The sequence below is a fragment of the Columba livia genome, chromosome 17 (genome assembly GCF_036013475.1).
Source record: "Columba livia isolate bColLiv1 breed racing homer chromosome 17, bColLiv1.pat.W.v2, whole genome shotgun sequence".
NCBI lineage: Eukaryota > Metazoa > Chordata > Aves > Columbiformes > Columbidae > Columba > Columba livia.
This window is the reverse complement of record NC_088618.1, coordinates 7,806,532-7,818,658: the sequence shown is the minus strand read 5'-3', so window position 1 is coordinate 7,818,658 and position 12,127 is coordinate 7,806,532. Positions and strand designations below refer to the sequence as shown.

The window sequence follows — 12,127 nt, the reverse complement described above, 5'->3', positions numbered from 1 at the left end:
CAGGCAGTCTTAAGATGCTCTCTGTAGCCAAGACCTGCTCTTCTGGGTTTCTTTTCTTAAACCACTCTCTGCATTCCCAGGCATGGCCTCCTGACTGGAGTTCCTCCCTGGCTGCCAGTCCTGAGAGCGAGAGAGATGTGTGAGAGCTCAAGGCGCTCAGGAGACAGCGGCTCCTTGTTCCTCTCTGCACTGTCAGCACTGCTCTTGGGGCCATGATCAACACTGTGGTTTTGTTGCGACCAAACCATTGTTGACTTCATCTGTGATCCAAGTTCAGAAGAATGCTCTGATTTGGTACAGTGGGCTTGTGGGGACACAGCATGTCTCTATGTACCCATGGAAGATGCTTGTGGTTGTTGGCCGTGTGGCCTGTGGTCCCCAGTCAAGGATTTGCTAAGCCATGAGTATTCATGGAGATTGGACAGGATTTGCTTGCAGCGATTGTGGTTTATGATGTGGAAGGACTGGTGAAACCTCTGTGTTATCCCAAGTAAGTTTGGATGCATCTTTGGGCTGCCCAGTGCAGACAGTGCAGACCTTCATTGCTCCTTGGTCATGCACAAGCTGCAGACCACAGTGGTGAAGTCCTCCAGTGGGGAAAGCAGGGATTAGGTATTGTGAATCTCAGAGAAAAAAAACAGTGTCATGAGCATGGCTTGACCTGCTGATGGGCTGGGAGGATGTTATAGGATTATTGTCTCCCTGAGGAATGGAGCAACGTTGCAAAGCAGGGGCAGAGCTGCCAAACAGGGATGTGTTCTGAGAGGTGCCAATTCTTGTCACACCTGGATCTCAGTCCAGACCCTCTGCTTGACTGTTACAGGCAGAGACGATTGGGAACAAAACCCAGGGGGTGTAATTTAAGGATGCTGCTGGCAGAGCAGGGTGGTTTGGAAAAAGGCTTTGTGCATGTAATATGGCAGGAGTTTTCCTGCTCTGGGATTGTTTCCCAGCTCTCCTCCATTTATTTTTCTCAGCCTTTAGGACCTTGTGCTTGCAACTCCTGAGATCGCCTTCCCTCAGCCTGCAGGATGGCAGCATAGATAGAACACTGTTCTTCTTTTTACTTCTTTCCATTTTTATCAGCATGTGGTGTGTTTCTAAGATCTTTCCAGTCTCACAGCTGCCACCAATAGGCCACTGGAACCCTTGCAGTAACTTGGTACCTTATAGCAGAACCTGGTGTCAGCCATGCTTGGGGTGCATGGTGGAGGCCCTGGGTGGTGGCCTGAGGTGACCAGGGCAGACCTTGCATATCAGGTGCTTTCTGGAGCCACTGCCAGAGACCTGTGGTTCCCAGAGAAGCAGCAGGAGCTCTGGCTGGGAGTGAGGTGGGAGTGTGGCTGCAGTCTGCTTCCTTCCCTGTTAGTGAGCAGAAAGCTGCTCGGGAACCTGTGTGGCAAGTGGCAGGTTCCTCCAGCACCACCAGTGTTGCCATCTTGTATGACTTTATTATAGGCGGTGTGATATTAACCCCCTAGTTTCTGGAATCATATGATTATAAGATATTATCAGCTTTTGTCTGCTTCAAATAAATTCCTGTTTGGTTTCTATGGCAGCATAGCGGGAAAGCAGGTCTTATATGTAGGTTCAGAATCCAACCTTGAGATTTAAATGATTTTTCTGTGCATGCTAGGCCGTTGCTGGGCTGGGTACTTGTGCTTAACAAATACACATATTACACTTATTTATTTTGAAATGTCTTCAAAGCTGAAAAGGTTGCTGTATGATCCAGAATACATCAGCTGCTATTCCAATTGGATTCAGAGATGAGGCTGCAATATCGCCTGGACTAGACAACAGATGGACCTACACCACGTGGAGGCAGATCCACGTCAACCAGGGCTAGGATCTGGGGCTTAAGTGTGGACTCGGCTTTTGGGGTGTTTTTCAGACCCTTTAGACCTTCGCACGCACAAACAGAAGCAGCACATTTTTGCTGAGAGCAGGTTTCCTTGCAGCAAACCTTTGTCTCGGCTGCATCAGTCAGGATGTCTAAGAAACCCTCCAGCTGAATAAGCCCATCTGACAGGAGGAGTCAGACTCATGGCTGGGACAGCATCCGGTACGTGCGCAGCCTCTCCATGGGATGCTGTCAGAGTGAGAGACAAGAGACGTGTCCTCTGGCCCACAGCCGCGGTGGCTTTTGTGCTGTCCTTGCCGGCAGGCTCCTCCCGCGGCACGGCACGGCACGGGTGCAGGCAGGAAATCCCAGGCAGCTGCTGTGGGAGCCATCGCCTCTCCACTTTCCTCACCTCTCTCCTTGCCTTGCCGGGCTGTGAGGCGAGCTGAGCCAGCCCTGCGTGTGTGTGCATGCGTAGGCGGGGGGGCTGCCGCATGGATTTAGCGAAGGCTGGGAGGGAACACATGGGTTGGGTTTTTTTTTTCTTGGCCCGCGGTGGCTGTCCGTCCTGCCGGTCGCGGTTATGGATTCAATCATTATTCAGGAGCGGTTAGTGGAGCGGCTGCTTTCTCCCCGAACGCAGGCACAGCGAAGCCACCCGGCCAAGCTGAAGGTACGGGGATGTATTTATAGCACTATGCAAGCCGGGGAGCGGCGGGGACAGGAGGGGGAGGATGGTGCCCGAGCAGACGTGTGCAGCGCAAGATGAGACCTCTGAGGAGCAGAGGAGTGGAAAGACACTGGTAAGGGAGAGAGGATGGGGACAGGAGGAGGGGAGCAGCCCCTGCAGGAGCAGAGCCAAGGGGCACGATGGACAGCTGGGAGATGCACGACATATTTTTGTGCGGTTATTTGATGCAGTGATTCCCAACTGAATGGCGTGTGTGTCCGTGGGGGCGCTCGGGGCAGGAGTAAGAGCTGCGTATGTGCTCAGATGCAGTCTGGTTTGTGTTATCATGTTGACACTGTCCCTTGCCAGCCTCTTTTCTTTCTGCAGCAGCAAATGCTGGTGGGCTAGTGGTTTTGCTGAGACTCCCATGCTCATCACCAGGCCTGAGGAAACAGATGTACATGGGAGATGCCCCAGGTGCTGCTTGCGTTATGAATTTATGCAGCTTCCTGGCAATGAAAGGAAGCAAAGGGTCTGCTTCTCCTCTGGGGCTGGGCTGTGCTCATTCGTGCGGACGCAGATGTGGCGGCTGTGCCTGGCCAGAGGGGAGCGACTGGAAGAAGGGCTGCCCTGGAGGCAGCAACACCAAGAGAGCCCCCCGCAAAGAACTGCAGGCACCAGGATCCCAGCAGAAGGTCCAGAATTTCTGGGATTTGCTCCAGACCTGGGGTAGAGGCTATTCTTCAAATTTTCTGTGGTCCCATGGTGCTTGATTTTAGCCCTTTGGAATATACTCAGCAAGGCTCCATTTATCCTCAGGCTGAATGGTGAATTCACACAGGGTCTGTATTGGTTTAAACAGTGTGTCCACCAAGCAGGTGAGGAGGGAGGGAGGGATGGCAGGAACGATGAAGGCCGTGCTGTGTACCCTGCCTTGGAGGTGCAGACAGCCCTGCGGACACCTCGGTACCAGGGATGGCTTCTCCCCTGTGCAACAGATCCCAAATGTTTCTGCCCCCAACAGGAAGAGGACTTGAACCCACCAGTGCTTTGTTCGTTGGCTTGAACTCCCAGGGAGAGCACTGCCTGCCAGGGGGCCTTGGCCACCTCGGCTGGGTGGTGAAGGATGTGAGGTCGTGATGTGTTGCTGTGATGTCTGGTGAACCAGCGAGCATGTGCTGAGGGAGAAGTCAGACATGTTTTGCTTGGCATGGAGTGCTTTGGGCCCCAAAGATCGGCCACATGTGTTGGTGTCCTCTGCTGCGGTGTGTGGGTGCGTTCCCAGGCACTTGTGAGTGGGACGCTGGGGGCAACAAAGGCATCAAGTGGAGGAGGCGATGGGGAGAGGGGCTCCTCATGCCGGAGTGCCGCTGGCTCTGCTGCCCGGGGCCCGTTCCTGACAGCTGGGGCTGGCCAGGGAAGCAAAGTGCGGCGACAGGCTGTCCCAGCCTGTGTCAGCTTGATGGGAGCTGGCTCACAAGGGTCAGGAGCACATAGGAGGGGGCTGTGGTGCCTCCAGGAATTCCCTCGGTCCAAGTCTCTCATCTAATTAATGGATTTTAGCTTTTCGCAACCCAGAAAGCCACCTGCGTCCCTTAGTAGCCCTTGCAGTCCTCTACACCCTCTTCAGCGCCCTCCGTCCTGTACACAGTCACTCTGTAGATAGCGTCTGTGGCTCATTGGAGGGAGGCATGGCTGGGGACAGAGCTTTTCCCCTGTGCCTCTGGCTGCCTCCCGCTGCGAGGGAAGCTCTGCTCTTGGTGTCGCTCTCAGCTCTGACCTCCCTTAGTGCAAAGGAAATGACTCCATGATTTGTGGGTAAAGGGCAGTGTCCTGTGCCAGCTGGGAATTGCTAATTTTAAATGTTACGATTCCACTGGGCTATGCAGAGGTAACCAAAGGTACCAGAGGTTTCTCGGTTGGGCTGAACAGAAGCGAGAGATCAGGTTCAGCCAGTTACACCTGGCTGAAGTAAGTGGAGTTGCACCAGAGCTCAGTTCCTCAGTGTCTTCATTGTCAGCCCTTAGTCATCTAGGTTAAAAACCAAAGAAAAGAAGAGAAACACGCCCTGAGCCTCAGGTATGGTTTTATTAGCACATTACTAGTACTATTTTGCATATCAATTCAGCTGAGAGAGCAGGTGCTCGTTGTCTTTCCAGTCTGGTGAAGATCCAGGTGGGTCTTTTCCTGCTCTGACACACAGCTTGGCTGTATGAGAAGTGCAAGGGGAAGGATGTTGTATATTTGTGCCCCTCACTGAGCAACACTGGTCCTTGCACTGTGGCTGAGGATGCCCAAAGATGCTCACATGGATGGACATGCAGCCAGAGGCTGCTTAGGAGCTGCATTGCCCACCTGCAGCATGGAAATAGGTGCAAGTCAGCATTGCCCTAAGCTTGACACACTGAACTGTAATTTCTGTTTCTTTGAGCATGTGCCCCAGGAATGGAGATAGTTAAACTTAGGAACACAGGTCTTCTGTGCTGTGCCTGGAGAACCAGTGCCAGAGAGCTGTGGGGTGAGGACAGCCGTATAGCTGAAGGCATCTGTGGCTGGGTGGGAGCTGGGGCTGGTTTTGACAAACTCCTGCCTCTCTGGATTTGCCTGTGGTGTGAATCCCAGGGGTATGTTTATTTTAAGTAATGTTGAAAAGATGAGTCTTATGATGTCTCTAGCTCAGGCATTTGTGAACGGCTGCTTCCCCTTGGCTCTAGCTTGAAGAGTATGTGAGAAGGGAGTTGTTTACCAGGGTCCATGCCCACACTCCCTCTGTGATGGGGCCTGGCGAGGGGAGGTGCTGCTGTGGGGGTGTGGGCTGTGAAGGCCTGGGGTGCTCGATGGGTGGATGGATGGAGCGAGTCAGCTGTGTGGCACACAGTTATGAACCATGTTTGCCTTTTGGGATGTACCCTGCACAAGCATCCAGCAATACTATATGTAAACCCTCACCAAAAGCATCTCGCCTGTGTTCTCAATTCTTTTGCATCTTCCCGGTTCCTGTGCTCCTTGAACTTCTGTCTCTTCAGAATAACACTAGAGATTACTCAGGATTTCCTCTTGCTTAGCCAGGAGTGGCTGTGACACAGCAGGAAATAATCCTGTCTGAGGTCAAACAGAAGCCAAGCCACCGTGCCTTCCTCTAGACATGGCTTGGGACACCGTAAACCCAGGGGTGTTGGTTACAGAGAGCTGTCCATCACGTACCACATGTGCCTCTGGAGGGAGGGATGCAGAAATCGGTCTGAAAGACCAGGGGACAGGTGACATTTGGTGACTCTGCTGTGAAGGGACCCTGCAACAGTGCAGGAGAAGCAGAGTGAGGAAGGTTGTGTATCAGTAGCAGCCCCAGATGTGCTCTCTGGTGGGAATGGTGGGATGTGCCTTTTCCCTTGTGCTCTCCATGCAGGGAGGCTGGTGGGAGCAGCCGAGCAGGGCTGTGACTGGGAGGAAGTGGCCTCCATGCCCACCTGCGGGAAGGGCAGAAGTCCCTGAGCCTCAAGGAACTGTGTGCCCTGCCCTACAGCTCTGCCAGAGCGGGGACCAGCCTCTCCTCCACCCCCTGGCTCTGCCTCAAGGGCTTCTTGAGTCCAACTTCGTGTCACTGTGTGGGGCTCGAGCAGGAGGGCTGGCACACCCTGACCTGCTCCCATCCACCTCTGCCCCACAGGACCATGAGAAGCAGTACGTGGGCTTTGCCACTCTGCCCAACCAGGTCCACCGGAAATCCGTCAAGAAAGGTTTCGACTTCACCCTGATGGTCGCAGGTGAGACTGCCCATGGATGGAGGTGGCTGGGCCATATAGTGGGTGGGTGGAGGGGACCAGCCCTCCTCACTTCCCTTAAGTCAGACAGTTCCCTTAGGAGGAACAGGCCATCCCTGACCACTCGTAGCCCTCTCGAGCCAGCACCAAGTGTAGCTTCTCCTCCAACAGGGCAGCTGGTCTGCATGGTGAAGGCAGGGCCAGCCAGGGACCCAGGGAAAGAAAGGGGAAGGGTGGAGGAGCTGGGAGATCACATTTATGTAAGGATTGAGACATCTTACAGCAAAAGTCCTCCCACTGCTGGAAAAATGTGATGCCCATAAACAGCATCTGACAGCTCATCTCTCTCATTTCCTCTGACTCAGGATTCAAAGCCTTGTTCAGAGTTTCATTTGTAAGTCAATTAGTGGGTCATGTTGCTTGCTTTTTCCTCCTCTCCTTTGCATTCTGTCAATCAGGAGAGTCGGGTCTGGGCAAATCCACGCTGGTGAATAGCCTGTTCCTGACAGACCTCTACAAAGACAGAAAGCTCCTCAATGCAGAGGGTAAGTTGGGGATAAAGGGGAGTGAACAGTTCTTGTGCCTGTGGATCTAGACTGTCCTAGGGACTAGTACTTTGGTTCCTTGCTTCAGCAGCAGCTATGAGCTTGGCCACGTTCCAGCCCTGTTTGTTGCTCTGCTCTCCTTTGGCTGCAGAGGTACTAGTATTTGAGCAAGAAGGCTTTGGCTGTGGGGCTCTTCTGTCCTGTGAAGGGAAGATGAGGCTGCAGAGCAATGCTGTCTTGTTGGGTTGAGGTGTTGAGATTTGTCTTTTGCTCTTGGGTGCTAGAGTGTGGAAGGGATTCCTCTTACCAAATGAGTGGAGAAAATGTTCAGGGCTACAAGCACTTCAGAGGTCTGTGTATCTTCTTGAGTCTGTCTGCCTGCTGTTGTCCTCCCACAGTACCACTGCCTTGAGGCTCCTTAGAGGATAATCAGGGTTTTTTGAAAAACATGTTACTCCCTGTGCTCAGTGATAAGGAGGGAGCCAGCTTGTGATGGGTGTGAGCAGGAATCCCCAGCTTTACTGCCTAGCTTTAACTCATGTGTTCTTGTTCAAAGAGAGAATCAGCCAGACCGTGGAGATTGTGAAGCACACGGTGGACATTGAGGAGAAGGGTGTCAAGCTGAAGCTGACCATAGTGGACACACCAGGCTTTGGAGATGCTGTTAACAACACTGAGTGGTGAGCAGGCCACTGCTGCCTTCTTCCCAGTCCTTGGCCACGTCTGTTTTCTGTGGATGCTTCACAGGAAGGGGGTCTGGCAGTGGGAACGGGATGATGCTGCTTCATAGTCCCTAGGAGACACTGACCTGTTAAACATGTGATCTTGTTTTGATTGAATTACCCTTCCCAGCTGGAAGCCCATCACCGACTACATTGACCAGCAGTTTGAGCAGTATTTTCGTGATGAGAGTGGCCTGAACCGTAAGAACATCCAGGACAACCGAGTGCATTGCTGCCTCTACTTCATCTCACCCTTCGGGCATGGGTGAGAGTCCCCGCTCTGGGGCCAGGGCATGGCAGGGCTGTTGGCACACGAGAAGTTCTGTCTGGATGCTCTCCCTCAGCTGAGCATCATACCACCTCCCTCTCTGGTGTGACAGACTGTCTGTGATAGGGCAGAGCTGTTCTCCCTCAGGCCTGCAGCCTGTTTTGGAATTCAGGAGAAATAATGCCACATAGATTTATATCTTCTATCTAGCTAAGCCTGACTGATAGGTAGGAGAGGGAGTTTTAAGCTGTCCTCTGTCTGTGCCCCTTGCTGGCTCATGTGCCAGCCTCACCTGGAGCAGCTGGGGGATCGTGTTGTCTGCCTGCAGCACAGGGCAGCTGGAGGGCGCGAATACCATGTGCCTGTGTGAGACATTCAGCAGCTAAAATCTGAGACAGGTTTCCTGAAGACACAGCCCCAGCTGAGGGCTGTCCCAGTGCTGCCCCATGCTCTTGTGACAGTGCTGTTCTTTTCCCTTCGTGCTGGGTTGGTGGGGGATCTGACCAGTCTGTCCTTGCTAACCACGTACCTCCATGTCTCTGCTGCAGGCTGAGGCCAGTGGATGTTGAGTTCATGAAGGCTCTACATGAGAAGGTCAACATTGTGCCCCTGATTGCCAAAGCTGACTGCCTGATCCCCTCTGAGATCCGGAAGCTAAAAGAGAGGGTGAGATGCTCTTTCTCTACAGGAGTATTCCTGATGTGCTGGCAGGGTTGGGCTGAGGAGGGAGGGGATATATATGTTAATAAATAAATAAATAAATAAATAAATAAATAAATAAATAAATAAATAAATATAAATATAGCATGTATGTGTGTGTATATATATCTCCACATTACCTGCAAATATAACTGCAGCAGTGCTCTACTGTGAGCGGGGAGGTGGTTTCTGCAGAGAGGCCAGCTCTAGAAGAAACGTCAAATCCTTTCACTGTCCATAGGCTATAGCAAACCCATGGTAGCACGAACATGGAATAAACCTGGCGTTTCTGTATTGTTCAGTGTTGTATTCTTTTGTGTTTGTCTTGCATGGACACAGATCCGGGAAGAGATTGACAAATTTGGCATTAAAGTGTACCAGTTTCCTGAGTGTGACTCTGATGAAGATGAGGAGTTCAAGCAGCAAGACAGAGAGCTGAAGGTAAGGAACCTGCTCAGCAGGGGACTGGCAAGTCAAGCTCATGGATTTGGCAGTTGCTTCAGGAGCCAGAGCTGCCCTATGTGTGCCAAAGGCCTGTGCTACTGATACCCAGGGGACAGCCTACATTGGCTCACATGGTAGATGGCCTGGAGAAGGTGCTGCTGTCCTTGCTGGTGCCATGAAGTCAAGTGTGGCATAAAGGCATGGCATGTCTGCTCTCTCACCAGGCAGTGTCAGTCTTTCTTCAGTCCACTGCAGCCTGTATGTTTAAGATGGAGTCTGGGTTGTACAGCATTTGTAAGCACCTATTTCTGAGTGATGCCATCAGCAAGGAGGAGCACTTTGCGAGTGATGAGGCACAACTGTGATACATTAGTTGCATGGGGGGAGACAACATGATCATACAGACCTGGCTGGAGGCCCCAGCAGGCCAGGCTTGACCCTCTCTCAAGCAGAGCCAGCCCTGTGTATGCATGCAGTATGGCCTTGTTTCTCCTGTAAGAGACATGCAATGGGCTTTGACTCCATTCTGAGCAGAGAGGAGCACAGCCTGTACATCCCTGCCTCAACATTGTCCCATTTGCTTGGTGTCTCAGCCTCTCTGCTCTGGCTTCCTTGTAGAGCTTCCCCTCAAAGAAGGGATGCCGGCACCTGCAGAGACACAGCCTCCCTCAGGACAGCTCAGAAGGTCAGGCTGGGAATTAGGCTGCCTGCAGATCCCATGCCTTAGGCTTTTCTCTGCAACTGTGTTGTGGTGTGCTGTGGCACACGTGGATGTCCCCATGCCTTTCCAACCAGCACCTTCCTCCTCCCCCCGCTCTGTTCCACTTGAGCTTGGCCCTTGGAGGAGGGATCTGAGGGCGGCCCCAGGCTGAGCTGGGCTCAGCAATGCCTCTCATTCCAGGAGAGCGCTCCCTTTGCCGTCATCGGCAGTAACACTGTGGTGGAGGCGAAAGGCCAGCGTGTCCGTGGACGGCTCTACCCCTGGGGCATTGTGGAAGGTAAGCGCAGTGCCTGAGAACTGGCGCTGTGAGCAAGGGGCCCTCAGCTAAACTGAATCTTAAACCCTCCTGCACTCCCTCTTTCTCTGCTGCTGCTCCTGTACGTGCTGGAGCCTGTCCTGATCCACAATGTGTTTGTCTCTATCTTCCTTTCTAAAGGGAGAAATTTCATAAAGCCCATAAGCAGAATAACCCTGGAATGGCTTTTGCTGCTGTTGCTGACTCCCTCATGCTGGCACATTGCTTTAAGGTGTTGCAGCTTTAGATCTCCAATGCCTGTGTGTGCACCCATCGGCTGGTACTGGCTGCTTGGGTCTGCCCAGCTGCTGGCTCTGCCCTCTGGCTGGCTCTGGAGGAGGCTGTGCCTGTCGGGGTGCTGGCATTTGGCAGTGGGATCAACTTTGTGAAACCCTGGGCCTGACACAGCTAGCTTTCCCCAGCCCTGCAGAAAGATAAACGGAGATCACCATGGCAAGCACACTGCTACTGAGCACAGCCCTTCCACACAAAGTCCTACTGTGCTGTCTGGAGCCTGGTTCCCCATGCTAACAGCAGCTTTTTCAGCTCTCCAAAGCTCACAGCTTTGCCCCTTAGGGTCTGATTTTGCCTTCAGGGGCCTTTCGATCAGTCCTAAATTCTGAGGAGATGAGCAGTTTGCCTCCAGCACTGGCTATACTCACTGTGGTTATAGCAATGACATCCCATGTACCCCAGAGCGGCATCCACTTTCAAGACTCTGCTGCACATGCTTAATTAATCCTCTTACTCAGAAAAAGTCTTGTGAACACAGTGACTTCAGCAGTCTGGCCTCAGTGTCTAGAAGCATGGAGCATCGCCAGGGCCAGGGCCAGGGGTGACCCCCAGGCAGTGGTGGGAGGGAGCGAGAGGAGGATGAGGAAGGAGACCTGTGGCATATTTTAGTCTAGCCTGAAGGTGGGAAAGGGGCTCCCTGGACAGGGCTGGTGAGATGTGGCATCCAGGTACTCTCCTGTTGTTGCTTCCGCAGTGGAAAACCAGGCACACTGCGACTTTGTGAAGCTGCGGAACATGCTGATCCGGACACACATGCATGACCTGAAGGATGTCACTTGTGATGTCCACTATGAGAACTACCGAGCTCAGTGCATCCAGCAAATGACCAGGTGGGTCCCCACTGTTTTAACCAGAGGCAGCAGGAGTGTCTTTATCTCTGTGAATGTGAGGTTGCTGTCAGAATGGCTCATCACTCAGGAGGCTGTGTGTCTGCTGGGGACATGCTGGGCTGCAGCCTGTGGAATGGCACTGGGAAGTAAAATAGCAAATCCAAGCATGTCTCCTACAGTCTGAACGCATGGAGGGGTTGCTTCTGAGAATCCGTGCTCCTGTCTGAGCATTCCCCATGCAGGTCTGGGGAAATAGGCCCGGAAATTCTTTTAAATTGCTGTTCCTAGCACTGGGTGAAATATATCCAGCCTTCATGAAACCAAGGATAAACCCTCTCTCTGGTGGGTGGTAGCTGTGTGCATTGCAAAGAGGAAGGCATTCTGCAGCCTGCAGTTCTGTCCAAATGACAGCATGACCCTTGGGATGCTGCTGTTTCTCAGACAACAGAGCTCAGGCAATTAGCAAGACTCTTAACACATCTCCAAAGATTTCTCTGCATTGTCTTCCCATTGCATCTGATTCTCTGTGGTTTTAGTCACAATTATCAGAAAACAGAAGAAAGAATGCTCATGGGTTTCTCATTTGAAACCTTTTATTTTTTCCATTGTCCCTTCCATGACTGAAATACTGGTGAAAAATTGTAGGTTTAAGTAGGTCTTGGCTCATCTGCTGTAAACCCTCCCCTGGGCTGGCTGGGTAGCTCTGTGCTGCCACGTTGCAGGGCAGAAGTGGCTGTGCTTTACCAGGGAGCAGTCCTGCATGTGTGCAAACGTGCAGTTTGGCACATTCTGTTCACACATGTATCTGAGTACTTTTGCATAGCAGACGAGCCTGTCTTTTTCAACAGCGAGGATATGGAGTCCCAAAATAACTATGTGAAATGCTAGAGATCTGTGAGAAGTGTCACAGCTGCTCTTTAGGTAGGCTATGTATCTATTAAAAGAAGAACACGATGAAAAAGCAATTGTTCAGCTTAAGCAAAGCTGAAGTTTGGTACCATTTCTCATACCATGGCTAACTCCAGCGAACAAGTC

At 52.2% G+C, this 12,127-nt stretch overlaps 1 protein-coding gene across 7 annotated transcripts in view; it reads left to right on the top strand.

The window, feature by feature from the left end:
• SEPTIN5 (septin 5) overlaps positions 1 to 12,127 on the top strand; it is a 38,746-nt gene that overhangs the window by 25,201 nt on the left and 1,418 nt on the right. For 5 of the 7 annotated variants that reach the window (XM_065033682.1, XM_065033684.1, XM_065033683.1 and 2 more), the window contains 8 exons: positions 6,181 to 6,277; positions 6,733 to 6,819; positions 7,376 to 7,499; positions 7,672 to 7,806; positions 8,358 to 8,475; positions 8,848 to 8,949; positions 9,854 to 9,950; positions 10,957 to 11,092. In XM_065033682.1, coding sequence (XP_064889754.1) covers positions 6,181 to 6,277; positions 6,733 to 6,819; positions 7,376 to 7,499; positions 7,672 to 7,806; positions 8,358 to 8,475; positions 8,848 to 8,949; positions 9,854 to 9,950; positions 10,957 to 11,092 — 896 coding nt within the window. The other 2 variants (XM_005498165.4, XM_021284504.2) reach the window with 2 other exon arrangements.